The 18,899-nt window shown below is 32.8% G+C and overlaps 1 protein-coding gene across 1 annotated transcript in view; it reads left to right on the top strand.

Annotated features, from left to right (window-relative positions):
- The window catches only part of LOC148280215 (uncharacterized), a 129,357-nt gene that overhangs the window by 108,626 nt on the left and 1,832 nt on the right, over window positions 1-18,899 (top strand). Inside the window, exons 8-10 of the mRNA XM_088228737.1 lie at window positions 9,211-9,404; window positions 15,908-16,038; window positions 16,577-16,660. Of these exons, the coding sequence (XP_088084863.1) occupies window positions 9,211-9,404; window positions 15,908-16,038; window positions 16,577-16,660 (409 nt within the window). The remainder of the gene's footprint in view (window positions 1-9,210; window positions 9,405-15,907; window positions 16,039-16,576; window positions 16,661-18,899) is intronic.

The following is an 18,899-nucleotide window of genomic DNA, read 5'->3' as shown; positions in this document are numbered from 1 at the left end:
ATTTTAGAGAAGGTAATACCCATGGAATGCATCCAAAAAATTATGTGAATTTTTTTAGTTTGGTAACATTTTCTGGTAAATGTATTCGGGTGAAATTTTAGGGTTACGAGAATGAAATATTTGTCACTACAATAATAATCAATCCACCCTAATTTTTTCCATTCCATGTGAATTCATACGACTGGATTGGTGTGAAATAATCCAATCATTTATGCTATAAAGGCAATTTAATGCAATTTTCTAAAATAAATACTTGTAACCTTTTGCATTTGTTAATATTGATTTCACTTCTTTTAAGAAAGTTTAAGCGACCTTTGTTTAAAGTAATAATGAAAATCTGATTGCTTTTAAGAGGTTCTTTGATCCGTTTAGATAGGATTCAAGTTATCAATTGAAGACATGAGTTGATAAAGGTGCTATGTGGCAAAAACAAAAAACAGAGATACCTAAGGTTGAAGTTTTGAACACCAGTACAATTTTTGATAAAATAACACCTTCATTCGCTCTCAAAATCAGCTTTCCCTATACTTTTTGATGGGGTATTTAGTTGGTTTTATGTAAAAAGGCTGTACATACAATCTTCATTTATGTTAAAAAGTTGTTTTTTTTTATTTGCATCGTAACGCTTTCGTTCACTCATGTCTTCAATTGTATAAATGGTCTATAAATAAACATACATTTTGTTTTATTAAATAAAGCTGCTATATTCATGTGTATACTTCAATGTAGACTTCATATCTGGTCCTGAATATAATATTTATGAAGAAGTATCGTATCGTATTTTGCCAACCACCCCAAACACATTGATATACCGTACGGCCAGTCTTAAACTAAGCCATATATTATACAAAGCCTGAATCTAGCTGCTTTTTCAATATGCACGAACTACGGTTCAAAATACGATGTGGGCCTCTCTTAAACAGGCACTCTATTCACACAACGAAGGGAGCATCTCTCACTCAGATCTATATTCATTTTATGGAAGTACAAGTATACTGTAATTATTAAACGATTATTCCAAATACCATGTACGAGTGTTTGATTAAATATACGTTTATATAAATATATTTATTTCTCGTGGTAGCGTCGTTGACTCCGGATTAGGTTCGAGCTTTGAGCGAGGCTCTAGGTTCGAGCTTTAAGCTTCGCTCTTCCACAGCTTGTTTACAATTCAGTAACACTCTTAATATGTCATCATCATCATCATTTCATCTCTAGCGTCCTCCCAAGTTAGGTTCACGTTCCGTAGTTCTGACATAAATTGCCGACGAACAGTCAGCAGCTTGTAGATGCCTTGTAGCGTAGTTAAGGCCCTCAGGAGTAGGAACCGTATCACCTCCGCTTTATAACAGCTGTCACCGAAGTTTTCTGCTTCCGTTCTCTCATTACTTTATTCCCTACCAAACTCAAACCACTGCACACTTTAGCTTCTTCTTAGACACCTAAAACTTAGTTTTTTCCTTTTTTTGGCCCTAATGAGGTGCCACAATTCGCATTCGTTGGGGTGAATAGGTGTAATGTAATATATTTGTTTAGGAATATAAATTTTAAGAACTAGTTATACCCTAACAAAACATTGTTATTAAATCCATAAAACATTAAATTAAATATAGAAATAAAATAAATAAAATTAAATATTTATTTAAAAAGTGTTTTTCACAATAGAATATTTCATAGTCCTTGGACTGGTACCTGAAGTGTAAGACTGACCGACCGTATTACCTTCATATAACAAAAATATATCAATATACGCTGCGATTTTTGTACCAATGCAGTGCCTTATGCACCATTACGCGTGAAAAGGGAATGATGATGACGATGAATATTATGAAACTTATTACAGCAAATTTTACTATCAGGTTATTAAAAAATATTTTACCTAACTAACACAAGGGACTATTTGATTTTATAAATTACGTTGCAATTATCCGATAATTATTATTGAATGTATCGTTAAAGATATCATTATCAGCATTACTTTCTACATAATTATTTAATCTTAACATGCGTGATAAAGCACAAAAGTAAGCCATATTATTACTGAAGATTGGAAAATGCAGTGTACTATCTTAATCTGGGGACATTCAGAGGTACATTCTCTAAACAAAATGTAAAGACTGGATTTCACCCCCCAGGGAGTGATTTAAATTTACAAATTACAACAGGGATGAAGAACATTTTAGAGAAAGGAATATGGAAGTCTAGGCATTTATAAAGTAAGAGGGTAAAGGTTTTAGTTCTTTAACGTCACTCAAATCAACAGATAGAAGAATTCATGGAATATGGATGTTCAAAAATAGGCAAAGGCCACTTAACCAGCCAATGACAGGTTATAAGCCCTGTAAATGCCTAGACTTCCATGTTTCTTTCTCAAAAATATGCTCAATCCCTGTTGAAATTTGTTCGTCACAATGAATAGCATTATAAAGATACACCAAGTCTCCTAACTTCCAACTTGTCTAGACCAAAATGTTCCAGGCCCTAAAAATAAGACTAAAAAGTTCTGCCCAGGTTACATCATTTCCTTTCCGCACCTAATGGTGCATAGGGCACTGCATCGGTACACCAATCGTTGCGTATCTTAATAATTTTTTGCCGCATTCAGGTAAGATGATAAGTCTTAGGCTTCAGGTACCAGTCCAGGGATTCTGAGATTCTATAAAATATTCTGGTTGGAAAACACTCTTTTAAATGAATATTTTTTTTTTTTTTTTTTATTTGAAAATTTATTTATAAACCCTTACGGATTATAACATTCATTTTACATAAAATAATATATACATTTTTCATTTATACTCTGTTGTTCAAAATAATATTTTTTACATCTTTTGTAAAGTTTGTCTGAGTCTTTTGTTTAGTTTTGTCTGGTAGTTTATTGTATAATTTCAGTCCCTGGTTCATTAGTCTTGATTGTCCTTGTCTTGTTTTAGAAAGTTGTATATGGTATTTGTCTGATATTCTCGTATTATGTCCATGTTGACTACAATTTTTTATTAGTTTTAGTTCTTCGTCTACAATTTAATTTAACCATGTCGGGAATCGAACCCGAAACCTCTCGCATGTTAAGCAAACGAGCTTACCATAACACCTCCAGGCCGATAAAATGTTTAACATATGTTTAATTATTAAAAATACTTGAAATATATATTGAGTTTTTCTACTGACATTTCTTGGTGGAACTACATTTTAATTATAATAATAAAAATACTTTATAGTTTTTTTACCAGTGACCGGGTTTCGTCGTGACCGACATCGTCAGACTGGTCAAAATATTGGTCGAAATATTGGACCAGTCTGACGATGTCGGTCACGACAAACCCGGTCACTGGTAAAAAATTTATAAAATAATTATAAATAAAAGTGGAATAAAACTATGAAGTATTTTTATTATTATAATTACTTGAAATATGTTAAATTATTGTTTTCAATTACGCACAGTCTTCTAAGAGTTAAATAACAAAATGGTGGCAAAAATGGTACCGAAATCACCTTAAAATTATAGATAGATCAACTCAATAGCACAAAATTACAGTTAACTTTGATCCGTACGTATCACTGCATTTCCAATTAGAATCTAAACATCAGCCGATTATCAGGACTACGATTATCCCATAGATGCTCTAATCCATTACCATCAGCCCATTACATCTGATCCAAAGTAGTATACTTACGTCATATACTTACGTCATTATCTATTGATGGGGTATTTGATATGCATTTGGTGTTGAATCTAATTACCTTGAAAGATAAAGCGAGCTTCAATTAAGCGCAAATAAAGATAATTAAAAAATCAATAAAGTAGATTGGAGAATAATTCATGTGTTCTTTCTGATTACAAGTAAATGAATACAAACTGTAACGAATTTTTGGTAAGATGGTAAAGTAAAATCAATTGTAAATTATTAAAACCACTGTAATATGTTATTCTACCACATGTTTATGTTTTCTCGACTATTTTAGTCCAAAAATATTGTAAAATTTAAAACAGGGAATCAATTTCAAACACAAAAAATCTCCATCTTAGAACAGGCTGAGCCATGTCAGATGGAGACTAACCTAACCAGAGGACGCTTTTTTTAAATATATGTTTTTATCCCATTTTCTTTCATCCGTTCCTCTTTTTCCTTCCAAACTCATTATCTGATTCCACTACTACTACTACTACTACCATCACGCCATTTCCCCGTAGGGGTAGGCAGAGAGAATGGACCGCCACACACGTCTATCCTGGCATACACTCCTAGCCTCTTCCACATTCATACATCTTGTCATACATGCCCTTCAGTTCTGTCTGCTTTTGACATGACCAGACTTAAGATTTTGGTTTATCTGATCATGCCACGTCTTCCTTGGTTGTCCTCGTCTAACGTTGCCGTTCATTTTTGCCATATATACTTGTTTTACCATTCTCTCTTCGTCCATTCGTTCTACGTGACCAAACCATCTCAGAGACCCTTTCTTAATCTTATCAATTATACTTGTCTCAGATTTACACTCTCGCCTGATTTCATCATTCGTAACCCTGTCATACATTGCTCCACATGCTTACATGATTCCACATTCCCATCATTTAATATGTAAAACAAAATGTACTTTTTTTTAAACGTTAATGTGTGCAAGCCTTATCTCCAATCTAAAAACAGCTGTAAGTTTTAATTAATTCGGCTATTTTTATTTTATGTATGTATCTTTCGATATATATTTATAGTTTTTTAGTACAAAATTTTGACCAACTCGTCTTTTGACCAGCCTGTTTTTTGGTTGGCTGGAAGATATTGCTTTCAGCAATAAGTCCGCCAAAGTACTTTTTTTGTACTCGAAGTTTTAAGTAACTAAAAATAAATAGAAATATGTGTACATATATGTATGTGCAATATTTTTTTTATTAAATTGAATAAATAATCTAATTTCAATATTATTACAATGAACTATAGATTTAAAAAAATATTTACCATCATCATTTACCTATATGCAGCTCCATAAGGCAATTATATTTTGATCGCAGCGTACATTATTTACCAGTTCCATGAAAACAAGATGATCAGTATTGCGCTTCAGATTCCATCCCAAAAACTATAAAAGTACAAACAAACCATCACTCCGTTTCCCCGTAAGCATAAGCAGAGACGAGTAACGCCATATCACTCAGTCTTTGCATACTGATCTCGCTTTGTTAACAATCATACATCTTTTCATGCACGAGCGCAGAATATTCCAACTTTTGATTCTTGATATTCAAATATTTGTTGGATTTGGTCATGCCATGTCTTTTTCGATCTTCGTCTATTTCTACATTTCTCAATATTCGCATCATAAATCTTTTTGGTCGTCCTTTCGGTGTCCATCATGTCCAAACCAATGCAGAGCTCCTTTTTTGATTTTGTCGATAATGCTTTTCTCAGCCTTACATGATGTACAAAGCTCAACATTTGTGCATCTATCGCACATAACTTTACTACACATTCGCCTGAGAGATCGCATTTCAACAACTTTCAGCCTAATTTTATCCCTGTTTTTCTTAGTCCATGCTTCACTCCCGTACATCAGGGTCGGCACCAGGACCTTATTGTGAACTGCTTATTTTGCCTCATTAGACAAACATTTATTTGCCAAGGTTGATTTAAGTGGACCGTTGACCCTGTTCCCGGCACTCTCCCTCCTTTCAATATCTTTCTCAGTCAGTCCAGTAAACCAGTCATTCCAGTACCGTTCCTTAGTAAATATACTTCCCAGACACTCAAATTCCTCCACCTGTTTCAGTATAACCTCATTCACAGTGATGTCACTTAGTCATACTTTCATTTCTTTCAAAAACCATCACATTCAATTTATCGACATTCATCAGCAAATCGCATCCCTTGCATACACCGTAGACTTTTGTTACCAAGAATTGCTTGTACTTCTTTGTTGTTAGCAAGAAACACAGCATCATCAGCATACACAAGACAGTTGACGGTTAAATCATCAATTTTTGTTCCCATTCTGAAACCTTTCAGTTCTTTCATATCCTGAAAAAAGCCATCAAAGTATTAATGTGTTAACTATAAACTACGCTGCGCTGTACTTTTAAATAAATATTTCATGTCTACCTACACGGGAACTAAACCTCAGACCACTTGCATAGCAAAAACGAAGCACACGCTATCCTCTTGTCCACAGGGGTTATCTTCAGTTGATTTCCTTTTTTGTATACAATCTAAGAGTAGCCAACGAGTATAAAACACTTGTCTTGGATTTCACACGCATCAGTATTATTCCAGTAAGACACGGAGAATGTAAATATATAAATTCTACGATTTTAAACATATTTTCTCTTTAGTTCATAAGAGATACCTCGTAAATCGACATTTCTTTTTTGAAATCTTGATTTATCCATTTACGCGATGCCAGGTTATAAGTGAATGCCTAAACTCTAAGAAAGTTAAACTTATTACAAGAGAAACAGATAACAATTAAGAGATTGTTAACCTTGATAACTCCTTAGGGAGCGAAATCCAATCCTTGTTTACAAACAGTGAAAGCGCTCCCTCCACATACCCGAAAACCGTTTTAAAGACCGAGGATCTGCCTATCAGTTTCGCTCATCCTAAAACTCGATTTTTTTAAAACAATTCGCACCCCCACACGTACACTGCGGTATGATAAAACAAAGTTTATGCATTTATAATAGGTGATAAAATTTGTAAATCCTCGTAATTTCATGTACTATTTATGGACATTATAATGGCCAGAATTTTCTGTGGCATTTGCTCATTTGACTGTTTTGAGAACACAGCAGTAACCTTGTTCTGTTCTGCAGTGTTCTTCTCGTTATTTTACTCAATTACTTTAAAAGAATACTGAAGTCTGTAATATATATCTCGCTCAAAACACATCGTAAAGATACGTGAGTGATCTTTTAACGAAGACAAGAAGTGGTTAAACTGCATTCATAACTCAACACAGCCAAATTTAGTCTTACGACATTGTACTTCTGAGGGGGGCGGTTTGTCTACAAAATTTGGACACACTCCCAATATTGTTGCGTAAGTTTTCGCGGTCACTGTTATCAATATGTTGTAAGAAAAATTAAAATGGAGTATGTAAATGTAAACATAAAAAAAGAACAAATTTTACTTTGAAAACTACATAAAAAAATTTGGGTAGTCAGGGCGTGGTATCTTTGGCTGATTACCGTGTCGCAATGTTATAGGTGTGTTTGTTTCTGAAAGAATTTGATATTAAACAAAAATACATTTACAAAGCATTCAGACAGGTTATCGGTGAATATAAATCACGGACAGATAAATAACGACGGGAAATATAGAAAATTAGTTTAAAGTGGTTTTTTCACCTATAAGAGTCCAAGTACTTTACATGTATGATTTAAAAATACATTAGTACCTAAACCGAAATTACTTTATGAAATAATCCCTCGGAACAGTAATTTAAGAATTTCCAAAACCAAGTAATATATACAAATCTAAATTCAGTTATTCAGATCTAATGGGTTTCTCGGATAGATAATATAAAAGTATGCAATTAACCAATCTTTAGATCTATTGATCTATCTATACCGATAAAAGATAAAATGGTGCGCAGTTAATTAGTTCCTAGAGGTTCGATAAAAGAATGAGTTTCAATGCGCTTATCTGTTCGGAGTCCAAGCAGTGCAGCTCTCTGAAGCTGGACCGGGTCTCTTGGGGGTGGTCAGCTTCAAAGGGCGATCAAAATCAGCAGGGGTGTTCGACCCTCGATCTCCAATGGGACGGATTCTCCACAGTCTGGCGGCGTGCCAGGTCCGGGGTCAGGACGAGCCGGGGTCGACGACTTGAAAAACCCAGTCTTAGAAGAGTGAGATAGATAGGTAGAGCATGAATTCATGCAGGACCAAAGGGGACTCCGAGACAAAGATGTAGGCCTTCCGGTCATAGAAACCTAGCCACCAAGAAATGTTAAATGCCAGATGAATCGACGCCCTGTAATAACACGTCACGTGAAAGATTATTTAACGAGCGAAAGCTCCAAAGAAAATGTGGTATAACGTACCTGGAGCGGTCCACCACGTCAGTTACCAAGTTGTAGGGTCAAGGCACTCTGGCGAATTTACATACAGAAGCTTTGAGACAATTATTAAGTTTTTACTTGTACTCAAAGAGTAGAAGCTGTGCCTCACATGGAAAAAACGGCGATTCCGCTTACGAGAATAAAGGTGCCGTGACACGTCTTGTGAAGACTGCAGCCGGAAAAGGAATTATCTTGCCTTCACTCGAAATCCTGGAGTGGCCCCTTCGTTTCGTTCCCCCCCCCGCACTTCTCTGTTACGGACTTACTAATGAGGGGATAAAAAAAGATATGATTACCAATGAGGAGAAAAACGCAGTCTCAAAACTCATTGTACAAGGGATTGAAGCCGTAGGTACAATGAGTTATGAAGAAATAAAAGAAATAGAAAGTTTTGAAATATTTCAAATTAATTTGAAAAAACATGTCATTGATAAATTTTGAAAAAAAAAATAATTTAGATGTTTTGAACTAACTTAATAAAGCATAAATAAAGAATACCAACACAAACCATGCGTGGCTATCCACGTGTTCCCATACTTACGGTTGAAACTTCCAGAAGTTTTGGGCTCGTGACCAATTAATACAAACAAACGCGGGAGGCGATTGGCCAAACGCATGAGGTGATCATATGTTCCGGAAACGAAAACAGGGGTATACAACTTTGAAAATTCAGGGGCGCCAAACCCGTTTTTTTTCAACATAACGTCGAGAATTACTTCTTGATAATGTATCCTGTTTTGGGGTGATTCCGTGTATGTTGGATTCGTTTCGATGTTTTTGACTACCATTGCAAGAGTCCTCTTCAGGGTAAACTGTGTGTTTCACACTACAAAAATGACACGGAATGTGCCTACTACCGAGTGCGACACGGTACAAATTACTAGTACATGAACTCATATTTTGTTCTACAAAACACACAGTTTACTCTGAAGATGGCTCCTGAGTCGGAACGAATCCAACGTACACGAGATCACCCAAAAAGATACACATTGATCCCAATATTGTTGTCTTAAATATTTTCCATTCCCTATCTTTAGTTGGTTTTTTTAACACCCGATAAAGACATTTTTTTTAAGATCAAAAAGTCATTAATACGCCAACCTTTAATTAAAAATATGCTACCTCTTCCAGATAATATCTAAGCATTTATGTTGTATTTTCCAGGTGCAGTGATCGAGACATGTACGCAGGCCACATGCACGCGTACTCGCGCGCCCACCGCCGGCCCGAGTCTCCGCCGCCCATACGATCCTACCACCAGACCATGGTCCTCATTCCATACTCCAATCTTCAACCTCACTACTCCAATACGGAGCGCGCGTACCACTCCGCCGGACCCCACCCGAGTTCGGTTTCCGGTAATTAAATCGATAAATAATCCATTTCTACCTCAAAACTAATGCTTTAAATTCGAATGTCTTACATTAGTTTTACATCCATTTTTATAAATAGTAAATGCGTAGGTATTATAGGTTTTCAATAAAAAATTATTACGTAGATAGCAGCTAATCTTATTCATTAACTGTATGACATATTTTTGAGGTACGTATGCATAATACCATGATCACCAAATTAGTATTCAGATATATTACATCGTTCGAAATTTTAAATTCTGCAAGGGGCGAAGTGTAAATTCTTCAAAAAAGGGAATAGACAATAAATAAAAAATAGTATGTCTTGTTTTTGTTAATACACAGGGTGGTGAAACTCTCGAAAACTCTAGAAAAAAGTGGTGATAAAACACCCTTAGATTTGTAAAATAGAGGGTCAATCTTGATGAATAGAATGTTAACCGTTTTCGAGATTTTTTTTTTTTTTTAGTTTTTTTCCCTTAATTTCCCGTTAGTTACCTTAAATTATAAATTACAATCAATTTTTCTTCATATTTATCAATAAAGTACTAAATACTTTATTTTATTTTATTTGGGAAATCAACATTTCTACATACATATGTATAGTAAACAAACAGATATAGTGTATAAACTCAGAACTAATAACAGATTTCCACATAGTATACAAAGTTAGTAAAGAAAATATATAACATATCAAATAAATACATATAAATTTATACATATAAAAATGTTATTTTCATGTACTCAATAATCAAATAATTTTTTTTTATATTTATTTTAAGAACATTAAGTTTTTGTAAATTGGGCGGGATTAGGACAAGAATGCTTGAAGAGAGGATAAGGAGGGGAAGGGAGATGTACACAACAAAGAATGAGATATATCATATGAGTCTAATATATACTTTTTAGGAGTAGTAAGACGGACAGTGCTTTAGTCGGATGCCGGATAAAGGATATCCGGTAAGCCCCTATGCCGGATAGCCAAATATCCGGCTCATTTTCTAATATAAAATTCCGGTACTCAAATTTCTCTCATACTTAAAAACAACAATTTTATTATTCGTAAAATAAAAAGCGGTGAAAATATTTTCATGGTATTTTTAATTATCACTTATCTATCAATGAGTTGCATATTACTATGCTTTGTAAGTTTGTTAATTAATGAATTTTTTGCATTTTAATAATGGATAATGAGCTACTGTCCGTTATCCGCTTGGATATTGAGCTACTACGTGGTATTCGGCCAGATAGTAACATTAGGCCGGATAGGCCGTATATCCGACAGCTACCGGATATCCGCATCATCTTTACTTTTTAATTTGAAAATATTTTTCCTTAACAAGCGTGTAGGAGATGCCTTTTTCAATATATTGTTATTATTCTACTTGGTATTTCAAAGACATTGTTGTTAATTGGGCTTTTAGGTAGTTCTGATATAGTTACAACTTGAAAATGAGATTCTTTAGCAAAACAAGTTTAGTCTGCAATTTCTAACGATGTTACGAATCAAGTAGCTTGATACAAAAATGTTTTATTTTAGAAAAAACGGTAAAAATTAATATATCGAAAGTGGTACACATTTTAATGAACACTATTCACTTTTATTGTATAGTAATCATGATTTTTTTAAATACTAAGATTAAAATTTCTAGGACCTTAAAATAACTATTTGAGTATATCAATACAAACTATTTTATTATTGAATATTATTTTTTGTAGTCCATTAGTTTTAAATACATTTTTTTTTTAAATTGGAAAAAACTATTTATTAATGATTTTCTTTTCCCTTTCATAAACAATTTAACTTTGTCCTTTACCGCATTTTCAATTTCCAAAGACTAAAAAAAAATCAGGAATTGTAAAAACAACATCATTTTTTCGTTCTAATATTTGAGTTTTAAATTATATTTGGTTGCATTTTATAAGCTGTCAATAACCGCTTAGAAAATATTAATTAAGTTCATCGGGGATGAATCTTGATACTCCAACTCTGATCTGGAGTCCACAAGTCCGTCTAATAGCATAACGATCAAAATTTTCTACTCTCTAACATATGGTATTTAAGATTATTTTTCATTAGGCTTCCTAGCCAATTGGCAACTTAACTTCAGAAAAGTTCTGATTTAAACGTAATAAAACATTTTTATAGGTGATTATCTCAGTTCGAGCGTTTTTGAGATGCATCTTTTGCCATAGGACGTGCACGCAACCAAAATAAAATTCATGAAACAAAAAATCTATTTTTTATTTCACCATTATTTAAAAGTTTACAATGTTCCAACTTGACCTTTGTGCTGTGATGATTTGCGATATTCACGATCCACATATGAAATGGTTATTTAAGCACATTAAAACAATAAAGCCTTACATACATAATAACGATTCATATATTTTATATAAAATGCGTATTTAAATAAAAAATATACAAAATGTCATAACTTCGACTAATTTTAATGTTCGAATTCTGTATTTTTTCAATGCTAAACTGAATTATATAAAAACTTTGTGAATTTTTAAAACATTATTTTTAATAACAAACTTACAGTTCTAGAAATTGCTTAAATACTCAAAGAGACACATCAAAAGAGCATGCATTTTAGCAAAGGAGCACGTATTTGATTATTTTTGTGAAGTCAAACCATTTTTTGTAGTCTTGTATAGTTTAGATTTATACTAGTGTTCATGGTGCATTCTTGCAGTTCTGATAATTCATGTATGCCAATTTAGCAGTCCTCATCTGTTTTTATATCATCTAAAAATATTAATTTTAGATATTTAGACAAAATTTGAGATTTATTTCACAAAAAAAATGTTATGATAATTATATGATATCTGGTTTTACCTGGCGGCTTTGCTAAATATAAACGCTAGTGGCATTAATTGCGGAAACTTTTGGTTAGATTGTGATTTAATTGTAATCATACCCGAAAATGTTTGTTCTTGTAAGGTAAATTCATAGGTTTGCGTTTCGATATTATTCTATAACATATTGGCATGATTATGATTGCATGTATCATAATAATTATCGAAAATATAAAAACAAAAAAATAACGATTAACACACGCGTGTTGCCAGAATGGTTTAAAAGAATTTCGGTACAATGCTCAACATTGGGTAAAATTGTAAATTTCTAATATTTTATCAGGAACCTCTTAGATTTAATAGCTGCCTCGATTTCTCAAGGCATTGTGTCTACCAAACGCCAAATATCTTCGGATATGATAACCCTTAACCACGAGTGAACGATGATCTAGATCCGTTTGATCACTGGAATTTCTATATGACACTAGCGCTTTAAATTTTAAAAACAAATTTGCAATGTGATTGAAGTCAGGACTATTGCCAAAACAGGGCAGGACAGTGATACGATGAATCGAACCACTTGTGGTTGCTGCGTGCGGTGTGGCATGCCTAAAATGCCGCACCATCCTGCTGAAAGATGCAGTACTCAGGATCCCCTTAAAACCCCTAGCTCGCCCACACCATGACACTTGCGGGGTGGTCATGATGGGGCCTTTGTGCACTCAGGCAACTGATCTTCACCCGGTTGACGAACCTGACGCCATTACTGCCAAAGATGCAAATTCTAGTTTCGTAACTTCAAACTACTTTAGCCCAGTCATCTAACGTCCAATCGCTGCGTATTAAAGCGCAGTCCAGACGATTTTGTTCCTGATTTCGATTGAAATATGGCTTCTTTTTAGGAATTCTTGCACGTAAACCATTTTCACTAAGTGCCATCCTGATCGTTCGGTCACTTGCTTGCACTCATGACGTCTTTAAGGTGGCGTTAAGGTTTTTAGATACTCGATGACGGTCCTGTAGAGACAGGCAGCAGATTCTGCAAAAATCTTGATCTGTTAATTGCGGGTGTCTTCCGGCTCTTTTAAGAGTTTTCATAAATCCAGTCGCTTCGTACCGTTGAAAGTTTCCTCGTAGCAGACTTTGTGGCACCGCCATCCAACCTGTTGGTGTTATTTTCGTAAGAATAACCTTCTTTGTGAAGAATTACAGCCCTACTAATTTTATTTGGTGACTGATTAGCGCGCTTGAGCATATTTAGGGCCATTATTCTCAATATTCGAACTTTCACCGAACTTCGATTCAAATTACATAGGTCCTTTCTACTTCAATAACATAAGTTGACTAAAATGATGATAAAAATTATTGCAACTGTTTTTAAAACTGTCCTGATTGGATGACACAACAATTTCAGGAGCCCTGTCGTTAGCTCACATTGAACAAGTGACATTTTATATTACTAATGCACAAAAATACAAAGCTGGAAATTGTAAAGCCTCGGTGAAACTCGGGTATTATGTTTTGATCAAAGACTATAAAAACCATTACATTTCAAAATATGTTAAATATCAATGAAAAACACAATACACTTAAATAATAACATAAAACTACTGATTTAGCGTAACATTACATAAAAATTTGACTTAGATAGCCAATGAATTCCAATTTTACTTAAAGTTTCCACAATGAATGCCACTAGTGTCTATGCATTAAATAATTTGCTTGCTGCTTTGTGCGTACGATTTTTCCTTTTTTCAATTTTATAAAATAACGTAGGGTATGTAGATACATAATTAATTATAACTTTAGTACCTTTCTAATAAAGTTAAAACTCGTGTTTAGAAGGGATGTCCTTTTATATTCATTTTTATTTTCTGAACAAGTTTCTTAAAATTAAATATTAAATTCTATGGAGTTTAGGATAGAGGGTTAGTTTCGTGTGTTTTTTTCAATTTGGGTTTTAATTGTATCGATTTAACTATTAAAATTAATTAGGGATTAAGTATTCTACAGAGTCAGGGTACAATTGTGTAACACTGCCAACTTAAGACTTCCATGCCATATGTATATACTTGTACATATTTTTTAAAAACATTTATATTTTGATTATGAATTTAAAAATTTAGATCAAAATATTGCCTTATTAAATACAACACAATTAAAATGAATTTTAATAAAATTAATATGTGGTTGATTTTCATTAAAATTTATTAATTAATTTTCATGAAAATCAACCACATGTGTTTAAACGTTTATGTATTGAAGACCATTAATATTATAGAGAGTTACTAACTATTTTCACACGTATTTATTTTTCACCACTACGTAGTTTTGAGAGGAACAAGACATACCTTCGGTCAACATGTGTATTATTCTCGTATATGAACTTAATAACAAGTTCATGTAAAATACATCCATTGGCTTAGATGGTGGATACAGTTTATCCCGAAACTATGTAAAAAAAATAGTAATAACATTTTTTTTAAAGTTTACACTTTAATATCAGATAATAATATATGTTTATACTGTTGATTATGTAAAACTATTGATTGTAAATATAAATCAAGTCAATTTCTATGTTTACATTCTTTTTTTTTTTTTTTAAAAGAGTAATACTAGAGTTTTTATTATTTCCTCAAATATTTAAATTTTTAGACCATTTCCTAAAAGTCGTAAATGACTTGTGCTGGGAAAATGAAAATCGAGTTGTGGTAGAGTGGGATTTGAACCTCCGACATTTGGCTCGTTAGTCCACAATACTACCACGGAACCACAACGTTTTTCGAAAATATATTTTTATACTCCTGTTTTTTCAACAACAAAAAAAAACAGTTTTAAATATCAACCTTGCTTATCAAAATAATTTTTTTTCAAACAATAAACTTGTTATTGATTTGTCACAATTTAAAATATGCCATACATGTTTATATAATTAATATGTATTGGTATTCCATATATTTTTTAAAAAATATATTCAATGTTTGTGAATGTAATAAAAAGTCAATATTTAAATTTCAAAATATATTTTAAATAAAAATGAATAAATGTGGAATGCTTGAGTTTATTAAATTTATTTATAATACAGTATGTATTTGTAATTGTGGAATATATTTTACCTTGTAGATTTTTCATAATAAAATGCGAAATATTAATGATTTGAAACTCATTTTTAATTTATCCCATTAATTTGTATTATTTTTTATTTTAATAACTTACAATTATGAGAAAGATTTGATCCTTATCAAATGCAATTCAACATTGCGTTGCAACAAATATTTTCATAAGAGTACTGCCATCTGTTGCAATTTCAGTGCAACAAGTATGTCCAGAAATTGCATCCTGTAATAAATTCACTATTTTTACCTGAAAACTCAAAATAGAATTTTACGTTTATTTTTTTAAAATATAAACGTAAATGATTAGTTTGCTGCCAAAAACATTTACGCACATGCATTCCTTAAGTTTTAAAAATACATATTGGACAGTAAAATACATCGTGCGAATACTCTTTTATTGCACATAAATATAGGCGTACTGACATCTGCCGTTTTAAACTAAACGTATTTTACTAGTTTATTATAAAATAACGTAAAATAGGTAATTATGATAGTAAAATTTTGAGTGTCCCATATTCCTGTAGGAAAATCAAACATGTATGCGTAATATATTTAGTTATTATTTTAATACTCATTTCAATTAATTATTAGGTGACCAAAATGGATCTCAAGTAGAATATCATCACCAAGGACCTAAGGAGACTCCAGCTCATCTAAAACATTCCCACAATCCCCAACAGATGGTCAATATGCCATACCAACAAACAGGAATTCCAATGCAGGTAAATATAACACCATCACGTAAAACCAAATATAATAAAAACATTTTTTTAAATGATTGAAAACGCATATTTTTAAGGAATGACGTTCGCATTTATAGATATTTCTTAAACCTACTCTTAAATTTACGTTAAAAACAGACTGTTTCATTTTTATCGTCATATGCTTAAACATGATACATTTTTACATGATTTAAGATAATTTTGCGATGTAATTAAATTTTCTGAATTAAATCCTAAAGATGACAAATAATGTTTGCTTTATTCATCCTAGTTCCTTAAAAATCGGTAAACTACAAATGTCATTTTAATAACATAAACTGCATACATGTGCAACATTTGTTAATAAAATTAAGATTCATGGATATATTTTAGGTAAATACATAGAATTTTACTTGTTAAAAATCTAATTTATAAATTGACTTATTTTTTGTTTGGTGATTGGGGAGCAATCGTTAAAAAAATGCAATATACGAGTATCCTAAGGGTGATTTCTCAAACAATTATTGTGTTATCAAATAATGAATCATTATTGTTTCAGCTAACCTGCTCGGCTCCCATAGCTCATTTGCGCAGCGTACCAGCCCGTCCAGTAGCTCGCCATATGATATGTTATTCAGAAAAGGTACGTTTAATTACCGCACACGTGTCTTGTCAACATAATATTTTAGTCCTTTAATGGACAAATTAAAAACCAAAGGAAAAAATAAGGAAAATCCCTTTTTTTTTTTTTCATTAAATTCATGGGACTTCCTAAACGTTGATGCCGTGTTTCTTGCTAGCAAAAAAGATGACCTGCAAATCTTGCTAACAAAATTCTACGATGTATGCAAGGGGAGCAATTTACTGACGAATGTCGATACATTAATTGTGATGGTTTTCGAAAGAAATTAAAGTATGACGGTAAGTATGAAATGTGAGATCACTGTGAATGAGGTTATACTGAAACAGGAAGAGGAATTTGTGTGTCTGGGAAGTATATTTACTAAGGAATAAAACACTTATAAAGGTATTATAAAGAGAGCAGGTGCCGGAAACAGGGCGAACGGTGTAGTTGTCATAGAAGTCCTGGTGCCGACCCTTGTGTATATGAGCGAAGTATCGAACTAGAAAAACAGGGATGAAAGTATGTTCAATGCTGTCAAAATGCAATCTCTCAGGCGAATGTGTGGTAAAGCTATGCACGATGTCAAGATCCGTACATTATGTAGGGCTGAGATAAGCAATATTGACAAAATCAAGGAAGGAGTTTGGCGTTAGTTTGGATATGTAGAGCGAACAGATTGCGAAAAAACGGCTAAAAAGATTAACTTAAAAGTATGCAAAGACAAAGTAATTTGGCGTTCTATCCTATCTGCCTACCCCTACTGCGAAACAGCGTTCTGGTTTGTTTGTTTTTAATTTTAAAAAGTCTTAAAGGTTTAAAATTAACATTCAGGTGCGACTTTCGGATTACTTATCTGTCCATTACAGCATATCAATTTTCGATCGACGATATTATCAAGAAAGCATTGATTTCATAACTGGCAACAATCACAAATATAGTTAATAAAGTAATCATACCGATTCCATTGGCAATATTCATTTTCATACTCTGGGACTCGAGATCTAAAAATCAACTAATATTAGTCAAATTTCCATTGGCAGTCATACTGGCAAGAAAACGTATTTTCAGCTTTTTTCAAACGATAAGGGTGTTGTGTAAAGTAACTTATTCTTTATTAGACCTTTCGTGTTCCAGGTCAAACCTCCCTTATACCAGCACCGAGCACCGAGTTTGCAGGAGATAATGCCAATTTTCCCATTTATTTCCAGGTAAAACTTACCTGTTTAACTTACAATTTCTACGTGTACACCCAATTGATTATTTTTTAGAGGAACTTAAATCGGGCCCAGAAAAAAAGAAGCCAGCATAATTTTTCATTTTATAAACATCTGGAGTATATATTTTGTTCGTAGTAATTTCTTTGACGGATAAAATCAGCCTTTAGTTTTTGCCTTCGTACTCACTCGGTAATATTTAAATGTTTTTTTCAACATTTTAAAAACTTGTCAAACAAAACCAGTTTTATAATCTAAATGTTCTCGTATATTATAAACAGTTTTGTAGTCTTTCTCGGAAATAAATATAAATATATAAAACATTTGTATTTCATTCATTCATCATCAATCATGTATATATTGTGATCTCTGTTCCCTTATGTATAAACTTGAATTATTTAAAAAATATAATTGTTAACTTTAATACATGCATTTTTTTGAATAACGTGTTACAGTAAGTGTACAACAAACTTAGATTAATAATTTACTAAAGAAGCCCTTTGGCTCTATTGCATAGAACAAAAGCGTCCCAAATGTTTGGTTTGGTTTTTAGTTTAACAACAAACGGTTTCGGTTTGCGCTTGTAATTTTTAATCCGAGTACTACTGTAATTTGTGGCTAACTTCGTGGCAACTAATCATAGAATGGTTTTTCTCCGCATGGGCGACTTTACTAGCCAGGGGCGTATCTTGGCTTACTCTAAGACAATAACAGTAAAACCTCAATATAATCGACTGAGTTACGGATGTCCGCTAAAGCTTAAAGTCCATTGTATAAAAGTAGGTTTCCATATTTTTTTTTTGTGTTTTTTTTATAAATGCAAATTTGTACAAATTGCGTGATTTCTTATGATGACGAGTTAGGTTTGAAAACTTCAATTCTCCTGTATTATTTTGTTTTTAATATTCTATATAAATTGTTATGAATGTGTAGATTAGTCAATTCATCACACGACCTGGAATTTTTTGGGATAGATCTTCCGGCTTTTCGTAGATCTCTTCGCGACCAAACAGTGTGGGATGAAGCTGGATTGGCATGGTTTA

Source organism: Micrasema longulum, unplaced genomic scaffold (assembly GCF_059751315.1).
Source record: "Micrasema longulum isolate JH-2025_06_02 unplaced genomic scaffold, ASM5975131v1 h1tg000606l, whole genome shotgun sequence".
In the NCBI taxonomy this organism is placed as follows: Eukaryota; Metazoa; Arthropoda; class Insecta; order Trichoptera; family Brachycentridae; genus Micrasema; species Micrasema longulum.
Note: the sequence above shows the minus strand (reverse complement) of the source record. Positions and strands in the feature narration are given on the sequence as shown.